Source organism: Tursiops truncatus, chromosome 1 (genome assembly GCF_011762595.2).
Source record: "Tursiops truncatus isolate mTurTru1 chromosome 1, mTurTru1.mat.Y, whole genome shotgun sequence".
Taxonomy (NCBI): Eukaryota; Metazoa; Chordata; class Mammalia; order Artiodactyla; family Delphinidae; genus Tursiops; species Tursiops truncatus.
The window spans coordinates 42,356,668-42,375,154 of NC_047034.1; the positions used below are offsets into that span (position 1 = coordinate 42,356,668).

At 42.3% G+C, this 18,487-nt stretch overlaps 1 protein-coding gene across 5 annotated transcripts in view; it reads right to left on the reverse strand.

Moving 5' to 3' along the window:
* The window catches only part of PTPN14 (protein tyrosine phosphatase non-receptor type 14), a 170,176-nt gene that overhangs the window by 93,537 nt on the left and 58,152 nt on the right, over window positions 1–18,487 (reverse strand). For all 5 annotated transcript variants that reach the window (XM_019952667.3, XM_019952666.3, XM_019952668.3 and 2 more), the window contains one exon: window positions 11,030–11,357. In XM_019952667.3, the coding sequence (XP_019808226.1) occupies window positions 11,030–11,203 (174 nt within the window). In that variant the 5' untranslated portion in view covers window positions 11,204–11,357. The remainder of the gene's footprint in view (window positions 1–11,029; window positions 11,358–18,487) is intronic.

Here is an 18,487-nt window from a genome sequence, read left to right on the forward strand (position 1 = left end):
GGAAAAAAAAAAAAAAGATTTAACTTTTACTTCTCCTATGCTTTGAAGGCCGGTATTTTAAATTTCCTTTTCTCATTCCCACCCAATCATTAAACCAGAACTGAGCTCCCCGCTTCAAAAAAAAAAAAAAAAAAAAAAACGCAATTTCCCTCATGGCACAGTGGTTAAGAATCCGCCTGCCAATTCAGGGGACACGGGTTCGAGCCCTAGTCCGGGAAGACCCCACATGCCACGGAGCAACTAAGCCCATGCACCACAACTACTGAGCCTGCGCTCTAAAGCCCGCAAGCCACAGCTACTGAGCCTGCATGCCTAGAGCCCGTGCTCCGCAACAAGAGAAGCCACCGCAATGAGAAGCCCACGCACCGCAATGAAGAGAAGCCCCCGCTCGCCGCAACTAGAGAAAGCCCACGCACAGCAACGAAGACCCAACGCAGACAAAAATAAATTAATTAAAAAAAAAAACACCCTGAGAAAGAATATTCCATGGAGTACACATACATGCATGCACAAAGATACATTCATGCACACGTGCACACACAGAAAAGGAAGATGATGAGGTACAAAAGAAATCATTGTATGATAATAGTCTTGAGCCATAATTAACAGTACAGAATTCCAAATAACAAGGTAAACCACTTCCAATGCCAAAACCTAATCCATGGCGTAAGCTATTTTTGTTGCTGCAACACAGTCTTTTCCAGAGGACACAGGGTATTTCTGGGTGACTCACCATGCATTTATCCAATGAAACAATTATTTAACTATTCAAGAAATGGGGTTCCAATGCAGAGGCAGGTAATCTGGAGGACACAGTTTCTACATACTACGGCCGGAACGACCTAGTTTTAGAAGTGCTGTATTGAGTTATTTAGGAGGAAGGGAAGTTCATTTATGAGATCCCCATCCACACACTGTTTTGTGAAGCTCTGCCCCAAGTAACCTTCTCCATTCCCCCCCCTCCCCGCCCCCCGCTCTTCCCCTAGCCACATCCCTGCTCTGGAGTATTCAATGGAGGAGAAAGACCCTGTCTCAAAGTTCTTACCCTGTTCTGTTCAAGTTCACACGGCAACACATTTATTCAGCCATGTCTACAAAATTCATCACAGGAAATGGAATCAGAACCTAACCACTCACTTAAACTAACATGTGCACCAATCAACTTCTGTGTGTCAGCCAAGGGGCCATTACTCCCATCAAGCCCAGCTGAGACCACACCAGGCCTGTTCATAAGCGACTTGCCAATTTCAACTCCAGCTGAATTCTGAAAGCTGAGCTTCACTGCTAAACGCTGCCAGATGGTTGAAGGAAATGTGGTGGATTCCAAATAGAAATGGTAGAAATGGCTACCTCCTCCATGACCAAAAGGATTCCACCATATTGCCCAAGAAAATGCCTGAGACACTTGTTTGGTTTATCTCCAAAGCACCAAACATAAACCAGGTCCATCTAATCCTCAGGATACCTCTGTGTGAGCTCTAAATCCCATTTTATTTCTCTAGTTTTCTTTAGAAAACAGCTCTGGTGCCATGAATTCTGCAATGAGTTCATTGCAATAAGAAAAGACAGGGCTTCCCTGGTGGTGCAGTGGTTAGAAATCCGCCTGCCAATGCAGAGGACACGGGTTCGTTCGAGCCCTGCTCCGGGAAGATCCCACATGCCGCAGAGCAACTAAGCCCGTGCGCCACAACTACTGAGCCTGCGCTCCAGAGCCTGCAAGCCACAACTACTGAAGCCCGCGCTTAGAGCCCATGCTCCACAACAGGAGAAGCCCCTGCTCGCTGCAACCAGAGAAAGCCCGCGCGCAGCAACAAAGACCCAACTCAGCCCAAAATAAATAAATAAATAAATTTATTAAAAAAAGAACAGAAAAGGCAGAAGAACCGGTTCCCAGGGAAAGCAACCACATCTCTGAATCAATTGCTAAAAATGCAAAAATGCATTACTAAAAAAATAATGTAAGAAGAGCCACATAAATTGTCATTTTCATATGAGTAGTTCCCTGGTTTATTTGGTTTGGAGTTTTGCATTTTAACAGGGAAGGATAAATGTATGTGAGCCCTCAAAAACTAGGCTAGTTTCTTCAGTGGCAGATTGGCATGTGAATCCTTCAGTGTCATAATAAGAGCCCTCTTCCGGTATCATGAAAAGATTGTAGTAAATAAGGCCTTTAAAAACAGTTTGGGATGTTACTGATTGATTTCTTCATTTATTTGTAAATATGGTGTTATCCCCCATGGTAGCTATTAATAGGGAAAGATATTTTTTGAGGGTCTTGTTTTTCTAGTTTTATGACAATGACAGAGCTTTAATGCTAACTATTTATAAGGGTTACAGACACAGTCTTGGCAATTACTAGGGATTAAATCCACGATCTTATCTCAAGCATTCTGAAGAGTTAATCATCCAGAAGCAAAAGTTTAAAATACTTTCCATTAGGTTGTAATAGGGTCCCTGTCGTAGCCAGTATATTTCAGTTGTAAATTAAGAAACAAAGAGGTTGAGACACCTTCACATAAAATATATAGGAATTACATACAAGCATTCAAACTTTCACGGAGGCATGGAAAATACTCCAAAAGGTGACTAGACACAGACTCTGAAAGCAGCGCTTCACGCAATTACATTCCAAATGCTTTGGAAAATAAACCACCATACATCAGTTGGATAACTGCAGAAAACAACTTGTGTACAATCAACCTCTGCTCTGGATAGTCTGGGATTTCTATAACTGGCACGTCTATAATTAACAACTGCACCATCTTCATTTTCCTAGTCAATCTTTTCATAAAAGTACAGGAAAAGAAACTGCAGAGTAACACAGACCCAAGAGGCAAATCTCATAGCCAAGAAAATTCACTCTTCTGAGGCTGCATGACTCACTCGGAATATACGAAAAGATGAAGACCAGGGGATTACTTCACCTACGATCTCTGTATCTAGAAAATAGACACTAGCACCAATTTACCTTACAGAATTGACATCAAGCTAGTAAGATTTCACATCATAATCTTTACAAAGACAAAAAGCAATGCAAAACTCAGAACTTTCCCCAGCAGAGGACTCTTCAATCAGTTCTTAATTATGGTTGATTATTTTAGTCCTCTGCAAATACAAACATATATAGATATGCTTAAGCTAGCTACAAAATACAGCAAATTCCACTATTATCTGACAGGGCCAGGGAATGAAGTGTTCGAGTACTCCCATTATCACAGATAAATTTCCAATTCCCAAAAGATTAACATAAAATCAAGCCATAGAAATGTCCTTAATGTAGGTTAGCTTTACTCTGATGAAAGGAAATGCATGTTAAGATTCTGTACCTTTGTAAGCTCTAGCCATTATGAAAAGAGCAAAATGTGAGACATTTCTACCATAGCTGATAGCTCTGGATAAATCAGCTTTCAGTAAAGATGAAAATATAAATTTGCAAAAGAAAAGGGGAATAACTTAGAGGCTAATCACCAACGCTATGAAATGGTTATGGATTTTTTTAGGCTCCTTTAAAAACCAGGGCTCTTAGTTTAGCCTTAGAAGAGGCCCAAGAGTTATCAAATTTATTCTTCCCCAAAGTGCTGAATTTCCGAATAAAACAACAGTTCTCTACCTTGAATAGAGTATAGCCATGAAAAGTATTCTCACGTACCTGTGTAAAATTATTTATCCCTCCTCCATTTATTATTTTTTAATTAAAAGTAGAGCCACGATTATCCCTAAAGGAAATAATTCTAGCATATTTTTATGTTTTATTGGAATTCTTTATATTCCTTATTATTATTAACATGGCCTCCTTGCTTTTCTTAGAACAGCGGTGTTTAGTAGAAATATAATGTGAGCCAGATATTTTTTTAAATGTGACCTGAATTTTTTAAAATTATTATGCTAACACTACTTCGTTTTATTTATTTATTTACTTACTTACTTACTTATTATTTTGACTGTGCCGGGGCTTTTTTGTGGCATGTGGGATCTTCGCTGCAGCATGCATGCAGACTTCTTAGTTGCAGCCTGCGGACTCAGTTGCGGCATGTAGGCTTCTTAGTTGCAGCCTGCAGACTCTTAGTTGCGGCATGCAAACTCTTAGTTGTGGCATACAAACGGGATCTAGTTCCCTGACCAGGGACTGAACCTGGGGCCCCTGCATTGGGAACACGGAGTCTTACCCACTGGACCACCAGGGAAGTCCCCGAGCCACATATGTAATTTAAAATTTTCTAGTAGCTACATTTAAAAAGTACAAAGAAGTAAAATTTATTTTAATGAAGTCTGTTTAAAGAAGTAAAATTAACTTTAATAAATTTTACTTAAAATGGTATAGGAACTTTCCTGGTGGCACAGTGGTTAAGAATCCACCTGCCAATGCAGGGGATACGGGTTCGAGCCCTGGTCTGGGAAGATCCCACACGCCGCTGAGCAACTAAGCCCATGCGCCACAACTACTGAGCCTGCACCCTGGAGCTCACGAGCCATAACTACTGAGCCCACGTGCTACAACTACTGAAGCCCGCATGCCTAGAGCCCGTGCTCCGCAACAAGAGAAGCCACCGCAATGAGAAGCCTGTGCACTGCAACGAAGAATAGCTCCCGCTCGCCGCAACTAGAGAAAGCCCACATGTAGCAAAGAAGGCCCAATGCAGCCAGAAATAAATAACTTAAAAAAGAAAATAAAATGGTATATTCAAAATACTATGCTTTCAACATGTAACTATTATAAAAATGACTGAGATATATTAACTTTTTTTCATACTAGGTCTTCAAAATCCGCTGTGTCTGTTATACTTACTGCACATTTCAGTTCAAGCTAGCCACGCTTCAAGTGCTCGATAGCCACATGTAGCCAAGGGCTATCCTACTGGGCAGCACAATCTGAAATTAATAACTGTTCAAGGAACTGAAAGATTCTGGCTCAGTGGAAGATCATAGCTTCTAATGATCAAAGCCATCTAAAAATGGAATGAGCAGACTTACAAAAGGGTGAGAGCCCAGACTCTGGAGGGACTGTAGGGGGTCTAGACAGCCTGAGTGGTATCTTATTTTTTTTTTTAACTTTCTATTTTATATTGGAGTATAGTTGATTAACAATGTCGTGTTGGTGTCCGGTGTACAGCAAAGTGATTCAGGTATACATATACATGTGTCTATTCTTTTTCAAATTCTTTTCCCATTTAGGTTGTTACATATTATTGAGCTGTGCTATACAGTAGGTCCTTGTTGGTTACCCATTTTAAATATAGCAGTATGTATATGTCAATCCCAAACTCCCTAACTATCCCTTCCCCCGACCCCATAACCATAAGTTCTGTTCTCTAAGTCTGTGAGTTTGTTTCTGTTTTGTAAAGAAGTTCATTTGTATCATTTCTTTTCTTTTTTTTTTTTTAATTTTTGGCTGCGTTGGGGTCTTTGTTGCTGCGTGCGCCGGCTTTCTCTAGTTGCAGCGAGTGGAGGCCACTCTTCGTTGCAGTGCACAGGCTTCTCATTGCAGTGGCTTCTTTTGTTGCAGAGCACGGGCTCTAGGCGTGCGGGCTTCAGTAGTTGTGGCTCATGGGCTCTAGAGCGCAGGCTCAGTAGTTGTGGTGCACGGGCTTAGTTGCTCCACGGCATGTGGGATCTTCCTGGAGCAGGGCTCAAACCCGTGTCCCCTGCATTGGCAGGCAGATTCTTAACCACTGCACCACCAGGGAAGTCCCTGTATCATTTCTTTTTAGAGTCCGCATATAACATACTATATTTCTCTTTCTCTGTCTGACCTGAGTAGTGTTTTGCAGAGGAGACCGCCATATTAAGTGCTTCCTATGTGCCCAGCACTGAGATACGGTGGCAACTTTGCAAAAACTAATTCATTTAATCCTCCCAACAACTTACGGAGGCTGCTACTATTACCATCTTCATTCACAGATGAGAAAACAGAGGCACAAGGTGGTTAAGTAACTATTCAAGATCACACAGCAAATCAGTGGCAGAGCCAGGATTCAAACTCGGACAGTTTGGTCCGAACTCTCATTCCTAGCCACTAAACTCTGCTGTTTCTCCATGTATTTATTTTTTAAAGATAAGGTTAGTCATAAGGCAACATTGTTTTAGCTATTTCTCTCGTAATCTACGGCAATGATTTTTCAAGCCATGTTGGGGTGTGTGTGGGAAGGGCACAAGGAGATGGGGCTCCAGATACCCTATCCACCCCCTCAGCAAACAGAGCAGCTCCATCTTACATACTGAAGTTCCACCTAAGATTTCATTTGGGGAAGAGGAAATCCATTGATCCGAACATATTGTAACTATATTATCAGAATTCTAATTTTCTAAGCCTCCTGTATCTCCCGAGCCTCTTCCTTTAAATAGAGTTCCCAGCCAGAAACTCATACCTGATTTTTTTTCCGAACTTATTTAAAACAATTAAAAATTTTTTTTCTTAAGGGGTTCACGTTATTTCCTCTTGCCAAGTTCTTGTTATGCCCACCTAATTAGCATCTCTGTTCCTCCTGTCACCCAATCCCCATTGTTTTTCGGCTATTTGGTTCTTTTCTTAAAACTCAAGGTGATCATGTCATGCTTCACCTTGAAATCTTTTTACGGCTTTCCATCTCCAGGCAGTGTTTTATTACCCAAACGATTCGAAGAGTATTTACTAGAAGGCTAAATTAATTGTGAAACACTGAGCTCAAACATTTATTTTTTTAACTGCAGAACTTATGAGAGTGTTTCCCAAAGCATCTTACCACATCCCCTTTCTCTGCCACTACACATCCCTGGGAATTAGAATGGTGGAGTCAGTCTACCTGAATTGGAGCCAGTCCAGTGACTACACTGTGGTCTCCCCATCCATAAAATGGGGACAGCAAGAGTAGTCACCTGACAGACTTGTTAGAAAAATTAAATGAGATGATCTATGAAAGGCGCTCAGCAAAACAGGTGGTACATTAAAAGGTGGTGATTATTTTAATTATTTTTGTGACACATTTTAGAAACAATGTTCTACTGGATCTAGTTAAAACTCCTTAGCCAGGTACATCAAACCCTTCAAAAGCAGACTCCACCTACCTACCCACACTCCTATCCTCCCCTCCATGACCCCTACACACACACACACACACACACACACACACACACACACACACACAAATCTGTGCAAACTGCACTCTGCCCTTCCCTGAAAATTCCATGTTCTTTCCTGTTTCTGTACCTCGGCACAGGCTGTTCTCTTTGTTTTGTTTCTTGTTTTTCCTATTCTCCCAACTCCAGGGTTTCTGGGAGCAGGGACCCTGGCATATTCTGCTTCCCCAGGGGATGACTGTTTCTGCTAACTAAGCCAGGCCTGGGCACTCTGGATGCCACAGCTGTGTATTCAAAACCAAATTTGACCCTGAAAACGTTTAGCATTATCAGTTCAGGGATTTCTGAGCACGATCCACCTGTTCCCTTTGCTTGGCCCTTGCAATAAACCTTTCTTTGCTCCAAACGTGGACGTTTCAGTTTGTTTGGCCTCACTGTGCATCGAGCACATGAACCTGCATTCAGTAACAGGAGGATAAAGTCATACAGGACACGGTCAAATACTAGCAGAGAGTCAACTGAGACCTCTGGTGACCCAAGGTGACTCAGGGTGACATTTCATTCTGTTGGTAGAGGAATATGTGTTTAACGCTGAAACATGTATACTTTTCAATTCATGTTTGCATATAACATTTGTTTAAGAAATCAGTTTATTACATTAAAAAAAGAGCTTACCATATGGACACACGTCATTATACGTTTGTCAAAATCCACAAAATGTACACCACCAAGAGTGAACCCTAACCTACACTATGGACTTAGAGCATATGATGTGTTAATGTGGGTTCATTGACTGTACAAATGGACCACTCTGGTGACGGGTGTCGACAGTGGGGGTGCCTGGTGGGGAGGGGACAGGAGGTATAAGGGACTCTCTGTGCTTTCCACTCAGTTTTGCTATAAACCTAAAACTGCCTCAAAAAATACAATTTTTTTTTTTTTTTTGGCCGCACCGTGCAGCTTATGGGATCTTAGTTCCCCAACCAGGGATGGAGCCTGTGTCCTGCAATGAAAGCATGGAGTCCTAAGCACTGGACTGCCAGGGAATTCCCTACAATCTATTTTTAAGTTATCTAATAAAACATAAATTGTAATTAACATAGATCAAAAATTAAATCAAAATTAGTTTTCCTTTCCTAATATAAATCTACCGTCAAGTTTAGGGCACACCTAAACTACAGAACACTTCTAACGGCAACGCCAAAAATTCACCACACTCTACTTTCCAACACTTCATAAAGACTAAACAATTCATTGTATCTTAGAGGAACTTTTTCTTTCTTCTCTAAAGCACCATCAGCCCTATTTGAAAAATGACCCACATCCAAAGTCAAGTGAGTGTGGCAGACCCTGTGTTCACACCCTCCCCTCTGCTCTTGGGCGGGGCATGCATTCCTCCTTGAGGTGTGTCTGGGCAAACGAAGAACAAAGTATTACATTGCTCTGTCTCATCCTTCGATTCAAGAGGACTTTCTATAGGACTGTTTCACAAAAGGCCAATACCTTCAATGTGATCTGTCACAGAATGAAAGCATAAAACCAAAAGAGAAAGTGATGTGTTCTAATGTGGATGCACCTGTTTAGAGCATGTCAAAATAAAGCCGACATTAAACGCAAACCCCATCTTAGCATTAGAAGATCAATCACCCTGCCACACGCGTTGACGGTAGAATCTGGACTTCGCTGCTTTGTCCTTTGTGACGACCCAGTTGTGGGATAATCCAGGGTTGACCTTTGCCCTCTCACTGAGAGAAACAATACTCTGCTGGAACTTAATTATTATTATCATACACATCTCCAGACGCCCCTCACTTTGCACCTTACACTCTGGCTTTACCTGGTGATTCACAGAGATGCCTTCTCCCCATGCCCAGAATGACCTGCCTTCTTTTCCACCTACTGACCTCCTGGGCATCCTTCAAGTCCCTGTTCAAAATGCGAGGGCTCTGTTCATATTTCACTGAGGCTTCCTCTCCCCTAGCTAGGGCTGCGGTGTTCAGTGGAGCAGGCCGTGCACTGCACAACTCTAAGGAGAGCCACTGCCTTTCAGGCCAGCCCCTGCATTGCATTTAGTGTGGATCACATTCAGTCTTAGCTGGTTTTTACATGCTGGATTCCTCTATTAGTCTGTGCATATCTTGAAGGAAAAATTACAACTTATTTATCTTAGTTTCACCAAGTCCCCAAACAGTGTCTGGAACGTTGCGGTTGTTCGGTATTTTCTTTAACGAAAAAACGTTTTTCAAAACTCTCAAACTGGAACAATTATACATTATTAGACACAGCCCTATGCATTTGCCATACTATATCTCTTCTAATATTTACAACAGCCCTGTAAGGTAAGTCAGGTGAGTATCACTATTCCCATTTTATTGCTGAGAAAACTGATTTCCAGAGAAGTTCAATAACTTTTCCAAGGTTACCTAGTAAGTGACAGAACCATAACTTGACTCAAGTTTAAGACTCCAAAGCCTGCACTTATAACTACTTAACCACATACTATACTGCTTCTAATGCATGCAAAGAATATTTAGTTGTTCTCATTTAAGTTACTGGGAATATTCAAAAGTAAAACCACTGCATATATTTTCAAATGATCTATAATGAAAATTTTTATGAGAATTTAGACCAGCCTCTTGACCAACTGACGACAGCATTAAGGTTTTTCCTTTATGCCGATACACACACATATGTTTAAATATGTGCACCCTAATGTGCTACCAAGAAGCAAAAAAGAGCCAACTATCAACCAGCAAGGTCAGAACGTTTCACATGTTTATTGTGCCAGCTACCAAGCTACATATACCTGTTGGGCAGGACAGTCTCCTCCGCAGGAAGATAAATGTCAAAGGAAGGCCTGAACACTGAAACCAAAGTATAAACACGAAGACCAGTAGGAAACAGAAGTGCTCAGGTGAAACCGTCCCCCAGAGGATAAGAGGCAGCCTGTGGAAGATGCCAAGCGGAGAGGAAGACCTTCCTTGACCCCAACTCCTTTGTGCAAATGGAAAGAGGGTGGATCCTGAGAGGTGAGCAAAGAGATCAAATAAGATCACTTTCAATAGGGACCGCTCCCCTCTTCTGCATCACCCTGAGAACTGGGCAATGGTGTCACAGGGCCCAGGACAATCACAGAGCTCTGCCTTGCCCTCGGGAAGGCTTGACTCTCAGGGGTCTGCCGTCATTTCGGCACTGGCAACCTTTCAACCACACCCCCTTACCTACCAGCCCATAGGCCACATGCGATATGCTCCCAAGACACAAATGTTTGAGGGGGTTTCTCTCAAAAGTCCCTTGTCCTAAATGTCTGTAAGACTGAAAAAAAAAAAAGCAGGGCTTGCTGGTTACAAAGGGCACATTGCTCTAAGAATCTCTTCTAAAGAGAGATAACGTGACTGTCTTAATGGTGAACCCTGGGTTTGCTTAAAGCCCAAAGAAAACAAGGTCATGAGGAATCTTAAAAGGAACAAAACCCCCATTTTACAAGCTCCCACAAAAAAAGCCTCGCTGGTCATGCTCACTTTAAATGCTCTTTCTTTTCTTCCCTCTTTTCCCTCTTTGAAGAGGAAAATATGGAAACAAACAAAAAAGCAGCTGCATCCACCACTTATGTGGTTTTCTCCTTGATATGCAGCCGGAATGCCAAAACCCCAGCTACCCACTTGATTGTTTTTAAAGAGAGTAAATGGTTTTGGGGAGGAGAGTCTCATTACAACCTCCTCATGGGCTGAAAGCAAAGGGGTGCTGCCACCCCCAGCCCATGCCCCGTGCAAACTCTAGGGAGTGTCCCTGCTTCTCACAACATCAGAGCAGGTGTCTGCATCCACTGAAAGGTGTTAAGATCTAGGCCACGCTAAGAATAACAGGATGCTTCGAAACCAGGCTGAGGCTGAAAAGCCTGGCAGGTGCCAAGAGAAGGTGGCTGGTCCCTGGGGTTGAGCTCCGGCGCATCCACCCACCACGCTTGCACCCTTACCTCCCGCAGCTCCAGCCTCTGGGCCACCGCCTCCAGGCACTCCTGCCCCGTGCTCTCCACAGACAGCGTGCACTCGATAACGTTGCTGTCCAACAGGCGGATGCGGGTGACAAAGCAGTTCTTGCTCAGGACGTTGTAGCGCCGGGTCCGGCGGAGCTTCAGGCCGAAAGGCATGGCTCTGTGGCCCTCGGAGGCTGCCCTCCTGTCCTGACGCCCACGCCCCTGAGACGGCCTTAGCAGCTTTGTGACTGGGCGATGACACGAGCACCCGTGCTCCTCCAAGTGCGGAAAAAGGCGTCCATGCCCGGCGTGGCGCTCTGGAGGGTCGCTGCAAACAGAAAAGCAGCAGCAAGGTCATCACTTGGAAGGGAAGCTCCAGGCGGCACATATTCCACACACACAAGCATATGCCCCTGATAGATGAATGTCCAGATTCAAGAGCCAGCAGACTCTGTTGCTCCCAAGCGCCTTGGTCTAAGCCGTGCACTTGACCTTACCTTACAAGGGTGATATGATAAGATCCACTTTATGGCTAGAGTAACTGACGCTAAGAGTGATTAAAAGATCTCATCTAAGAATGCACACGGCAAAGCCTGCATTCACACCAGTGTCTATGTGACTTCGATTCACATGCTTTTTTTCATCGTACAAGCCTGTCTGCTCAAGAAAGCAGGAGTAGAATTTGAACTTTTTTTTTTAATTTCTAAATATATTATCTCATTTCAGCCTCATTAACAACCCTCTGGGTGTCGATTGTACGATCCCTATTCTAGAGATGAAAAAAGTGGGGTTCAATGATTTAAGCAATTCCCTGATCCTGAACTTAAAATCTTATCTTATTCCTCACTCTTTGTAACACTGCCTCTTTACTTCCATTAACATTATTTCCGTTTATTTTATTATTTTTTTTTTTTTTGCGATAGGCGGGCCTCTCACTGTTGCGGCCTCTCCCGCTGCGGAGCACAGGCTCCGGACGCGCAGGCCCAGCGGCCACGGCTCACGGGCCCAGCCGCTCCGCGGCACGTGGGATCTTCCCGGACCAGGGCACGTCCCCCGCATCGGCAGGCGGACTCCCAACCACTGTGCCGCCAGGGAAGCCCTTATTTTAATATTTATACTTATTTTCTTATTTCCTTTATTACTGGATGATAGAAAATGGAGTGAATATGCATTTAATTATTAACTAATTATAAATTAGTAATTAATGATTAACTACTCAGCAATTTTTCAAAAAAAATTAATACATGAATTTTTTAATGCACTTAAAATCACAACTCTATCCTTTTTTCATCAGATATTTAGACAGATGTGGGGAACCACCCTACAATCATTTTGTTCCTTAACAGAATTCTTGATGCAAAAGCCCATCACCAAATTACAGATAATTTAACTTACTAATAACAAGATTTACTGACACCCGGATGTCCCACCAAATGGCAGCGATGACATTCCTGCCATGGACAACACGAGAACAAAATAACAACAGTAAAAGCGGCTTTACCATTCCGCCCTGTGCCAGCAATTCTCTCACTGGGAGGCTCGTTAAACTTATCTTCCAAAGAAGCCAGAAACGTCCACACGGTCTCTCTGTTCAACTTTCTGTTCTCCATGAAGTGCAAGGGACTATCTCTCGCTCATATGATTGTTCTGTTAATTTGATTCCCTAAGTCAGGCAGCCTTTATGCCCTTTATCCACAGAATTACCTCTGAGCGCCCTGACACTTGGATAGACAAACAGGAATAATTACTTGTAGGCATTCTTGCATTCATAAGTTAAATGGCTTCAATATTTAGAAATCACTCCTTGTCAGTACCCCCCGGCCTCACAGAGGTTGTCAGGACACAATCCTACAACACAGTAAAACACACTCCTGAGACTCCCTCGGCCATTCTTTGATGCCTGCCCTCGGCACATTCCTCAGCGTGACAGGTACGTGTTTTATGATGGCTTAAAATACTAGAGACTTGGGCTTGGTAAAATAGATTAACATTTCTAAATCACTTTATGTTGGCAGAGTATCATGTTTACCTGCAAGGTAGGCCAACCTGATGATCTCCTGGTATCTGCAGAAAAAAATATGGAGGGACCCACCCAGAAAAGAAAAACAAAAGAGTATCAGAATTTAAATACAGAGTCCTTAAGAGTTTACTACTCCTACATTCCATCAACTTGCTAAAACACAGGGCAGAAGACACCAAGATTCAACTCCTATATTAGCTAGAGAGCCTCAAAGACAGAAAAATATTTGCTCTGTGGGCACAAGTCACATTTCTCATCCTGGGCCGGGCACTTTACATTCGGGTGTGTCTCGCCTTGAACACCTAGGAAGGAATGTGGCTGGCTTGGTGCACTTTTATCCCAGGCACCACGAAACACAATCTCAGCTACATATTTGACATGACACAATCCACAATGCAGCTAGTGAGATAAAAAGTAAACTGCACAACAATGTGTACAGATGAGCAGTTTTTATAATAAATAAATGGGAAAAAATATATAACTTCACCAAAATGACTGTTATCTCAGGGCTACATGGTGATGGTATCAAACGGAACTCTTATTTTATATTTCATACATAGTCATCCCTCTGTATCCGCAGGGGGATTGGTTCCAGGATCCCAGCAGATACCAAAATTCGAGGATGCTCATGTCTCTTATATAAAATGGCATAGTGTTTGCAAAGAACCTATCTCGTATACTTTAGTTCATCTCTAGATTACTTATAATACCTAATACAATGTAAATGCTATGTAAACAGTTGGCCAGCTTGGCAAATTCAAGTTTTGCTTTTTGGAACTTTGTGGAATTTTGTTTTAAAAAATATTTTCAGTCCAAGGTTGGTTGAATCCGCAGATGCAGAACCTGTGGATACAAAGGGCCAACTGTATTTCTGAATTGTTCTAACATTTTACAATTGCCTTATTTTTGTAAATAAGGATTCTTTTAAAATATATTAGCTACAAAAAAAAATATATTAGCTACAGAAAATATCAGGTGCAACATCTGACAATCTGGCAACACATCTCCTAGAAAATACCTATTTTAGGTTTAAAGAACTTTTAAAATCTTCAATTTGCAAGACACTTGCCAGGTAAACTGTCAACAAAAAGGTTATAAGAAAACTGGTCTGGTCCCTCTAAAAGTCAGTGTCCCGAAACAAGAGCTGAACAGGAGGGATTGGAGGCAGGTTGGTCTAGATTAAGAGAAATTCCGGAGTTATAAAAGCAAAATGCAATTGTGAGCCTTAAGCAAACCCAGGTTGGAAAAAAATAGTTATCAAACACATGAGACCATCAGGGAAATCTGAAATAGAGAGTAGAAATGAGATGATACGAACATATGCTGGTTAATTTTCTTCTGTTTTTAATAGTGGAGTTGTGGTTACGTAGGAGAATGGCTTTAGGAGATGCCAGTGGATATATTTAGGGGTAAAAAGACACTCACGTGACGAGAGGAGGGAGAACTGCAATTGAGCTGAGCGGTTCTCTCTAAGAGCCAAAGTTTAATCTCAGGGAACAGAACATTCACAAATCTTGGTGTGAGAACTGGATTCACCCAGAGAGGCCTGGAGTGAGTGCCCAGTTACTAATCCTCAGTTTACTCATCTGGAAAGATAACCTCTGCCTCAGTCTACTCATCTGGAAAGATAACCCCTACCCCAAGTTTGTGAGGAGCTAATGAGAAAATGTTTCCGGGGTGCGCTCAGTAAGTGTGGGCGTGTTCCCTTCCTATGCCCCTCACAGTGAGCTGGGTTTGCTCAAAGGATAGCAGATCAGGTGTGAAAAGGACTTGAGTACCTTGCCACCTACTGTGGACAAAGCCTTTTAAAAAGAAAAAAGGCAAAACAAAGAATATAGAGTTTAACATGAAACAATGACAATTCCACAGGGAAACTTGACCAAGTGTAAAACGAACCATGGACTCTCCCAGAACTGCTACCTTGTCATTCTCCCAACTGACATCTGGAGCAGAAAGGAACTGGTCATTTGACGAAATGTCCCATTATGAGCCCATTCTCAGTGGGTTAGAAGACTGTAGCCTTCTCCTTAATCCCTTATCTCAGTCAATAACATGTGTATAGTGTCTGGTGTCAGCAACTGGCTTTTTGGGGTTTGTTTTTTTTTTTTGGTAGAAGATTGATTCTAAACTGCCTTTGGGGGACTTCCCTGGAGGTCCAGTGGTTAAGATTCCATGCTCCCAATGCAGGGGGCCTGGGTTCAATCCCTGGTCAGGGAACTAAGAGCCCGCAAGCCGCAACTAAGGATCCCACATGCCGCAACATTTAATTAACATTTAATTAAAAATAAATAAATAAATAAATTGCCTTCGGTCCTATAATCCACTAGGCTGTGTCTCTACAGCTGCTAGCGTGTCCCAGTCTCTCTCACACTGAAGAATCGCCCATAGGTGTCTTGGTTCCCAATCAGAATCCTGAAGGGAAAGATCTGTGTCAGATTCTCTGTCAGATTCAGCTCTGTGGTCTCCTGTGACCCTAAAGTGGAGTTTTGTACATGGCAGAAAGCTAAATAAATATTTGTTGTTACAATGAAAGAAAGAGTGAATCCTAAAAATAGTTGAGATTTTGAAACCAAGGTAGGACAGGGGCCTCCAGGTGACCCCAGTGAAACTTGAGGAATCTGAAGCCTCAGATAGGACTGACTTGGAGGCGCTTAAGAGAGGCTTAAAACTGTGGAGAAATGGGATGAGAAGTTATTCAGCTCACTGGTGCTTTTGGGGGAAAAAATTTTACCCAGATTTTGAAAAGAACATTCCCACCACCCAAGTTTCCCTTCTCCAGCCCTTAATGTGCCTTGTCCTGGGGGTGGTCTCGAAGACTAGAGAGATGCCATATCCCCTGGAAGTTCTGTGAGAAAACTACAGAACTACCGATTGGATAGTATTCTAGTGTGCCCATGACTGCCGAAAGCAATTCGTTGGGATATTTGCTGGGTAAACACCACACTTAAAGGCCTTTTATGGAATAGGCAACAGTGAGAGAGAACATACAGAAAGCTTCAAAGTCACTTCTAAAACCCTCTCCTGACTAGCCCATCAGATTCCCCAAACCTCTAATATGTATATATCCATCTTTGACAATCAGCTGTGAATTTCCAGTACCCTGTACTCTTCTTTTTCCTAAACATATCAACGAAAACCCTGCAAGTTGAAAACACAAAGCAAAGACAGCTTTCTCATAATACAGAAAAAAGTGTTTGGCTGATTTAATAAATCTTTAAATAAGCTGGGTTAAAAGTAGAGAGATCTTTCATAATGTCAACCAAATACAGATTAATCTTCTTTACTGATTTACCTGTACAGTCTTTAGAAAAATGAAAGACAGAAATTAACACCCAAATCTTCAAGATGGTCATCACACTTTCTCTTGATTTCCCATGCTATATTACACATACTTGACTTTTTTTTTTCTCCTAAATGTGAGTTCTGAAATCACTAGCAGAAGCTAACTACTGTTCAGCTGCCTTCTTTATTTACCAACAGCCTCTGGAATTTTTCCAGTATTCCATACTATTACAACTCCCAAGCACACCTCACAGAACTATGTAACCCTGGTCTGGGTGTGAGAAAGGAAAAATTGATGTCACTAGCCCATCCTGTGTATAAACCTGCGTAAGGCACAGCTTAGTTTTGAAAAATACTATGCCATTTTCCTAAGGAGAGTTTTAAGAAAGGATAGGGCTAGAGGGGATGAAAATGTCTTCTCTGATTCCCCCTTTAAAGAATAGCAGACAGGAAGTTCATTTCGTCCGGTGAAAAATCAGACTATTAGTTTCTACTATAAATTTGATATATACCCATATATCAAATTATTTTTAGCCAAGTAAAAGTTTTGTGCAGGGTCTAAAACACAAATCTCTAACTTTTAGTTGCTAAATGACTACAACAACAAAAAGAGAATGGTCACCTTTTAAAATCCCTTCATTTCTCTCCTACTAACTCACTCTCAAACGTTCAACGGTGAGATGGAGAAAAATGTGTCCCAAAACACATTTTCCAACATTCCCAGGCACTAACCATGTGGTTGACCTTTCAAGCCTTTCTTAAGCTGTATTTAAGGTGAGAAGAAAGATGCCTGCTATAGAACCCCATCACAGGGATACCTCACCTACATGAAAGGTAGCTACACAGCAACATCTATGTAGAATATCACTGAAAATCAGGAAATGGAGCCCAAACTGCCTTTGATCGTTCATATATCACAAAGCCCTTAAGTCCGACAACATACACTTTTGCTTGGGGAAACAAAAAACACCCTCATAGTTCATTCACTGTAACCTTACATACCTTGCTTCTTAGCCCTCAGCAGATTTTAGATAAGGAAAAGCACCTTGACAAGGCACAAAATTGGCAATGAGAGAGGTGACAGGTAAACTGTAAAAATAAGCCCTCCACAGCATGGAAAGCTGTACTGAAAACACCCTGTAGTAAATGGGAACGATTAAATAACATCCAGCGGACTCCGGTTAAGAAGGCAGAAAATGAATATATATATATATATATATATATATATATATATATATATATATTTTTTTTTTTTTTTTTTTTTTTGGTCCGTACGCAGGCCTCTCACTGTTGTGGCCTCTCCCATCGCAGAGCACAGGTTCCGGAAGCGCAGGCTCAGTGGCCATGGCTCACGGGCCCAGCCGCTCCGCGGCATGTGGGATCTTCCCCGACCGGGGCACGAACCCGTGTCCCCTGCATCGGCAGGCGGACTCTCAACCACTGCGCCACCAGGGAAGCCCTGAATATATTTTTAAACAGTCCCATTCATGGCGGTTAAGAAGGCAGAAAATGAATGTATTTTTAAACAGTCCCATTCATGGTGGTTAAGAATAACAAGAAAAAAAATGGTTCTTGAGAGGTAAAGCTTCCATCACCTGGAATCACTTTTTTCCCTAAGCAAGTGGTTCCCTATCTATTATTGCTGCTCTAACACTCAGAAGCAAACCAGTTTCAAGAACTGATTGCAAGAACTGCCATTTTTAACTGGGGGAGAGGGAAGGGAGGGGGAGAGAGGAGGAGAGGGCAGAGAAAAGGGAGAAAGGAGGGGAATGGAGGGAGGAGAGGCCTGCAGAAGGCAACTCTGGGAAAACACAGAGTTGAAAAAGCCCCCCAGGTAAATGTTTCAAAAAATCATTTCCCCACCCCCTGCTTTCTGAGGTTTCTAGAGAGACATGATCTTCCCACAAGAAGGACCTTAAAATGTGAAATTTTCCATTTTTCACGTTACTGAAAACTTTAAGGCGTTGAAAGTACATCTTGAATATAAATAAAATAATACGTCGTCAGGATTTGCTTAAAAGGAACGGGGTGGGGGAACTGTGCGCGCAGTGGTGGAGGGGGTTTGGTTACAGATGATGCAGTGCTGGCCATGAGTTGACAGCTGTTGAGGGTGGGAGCCAGGTATGTCAGGGCTCATACCACTCTCCACAGTTTTG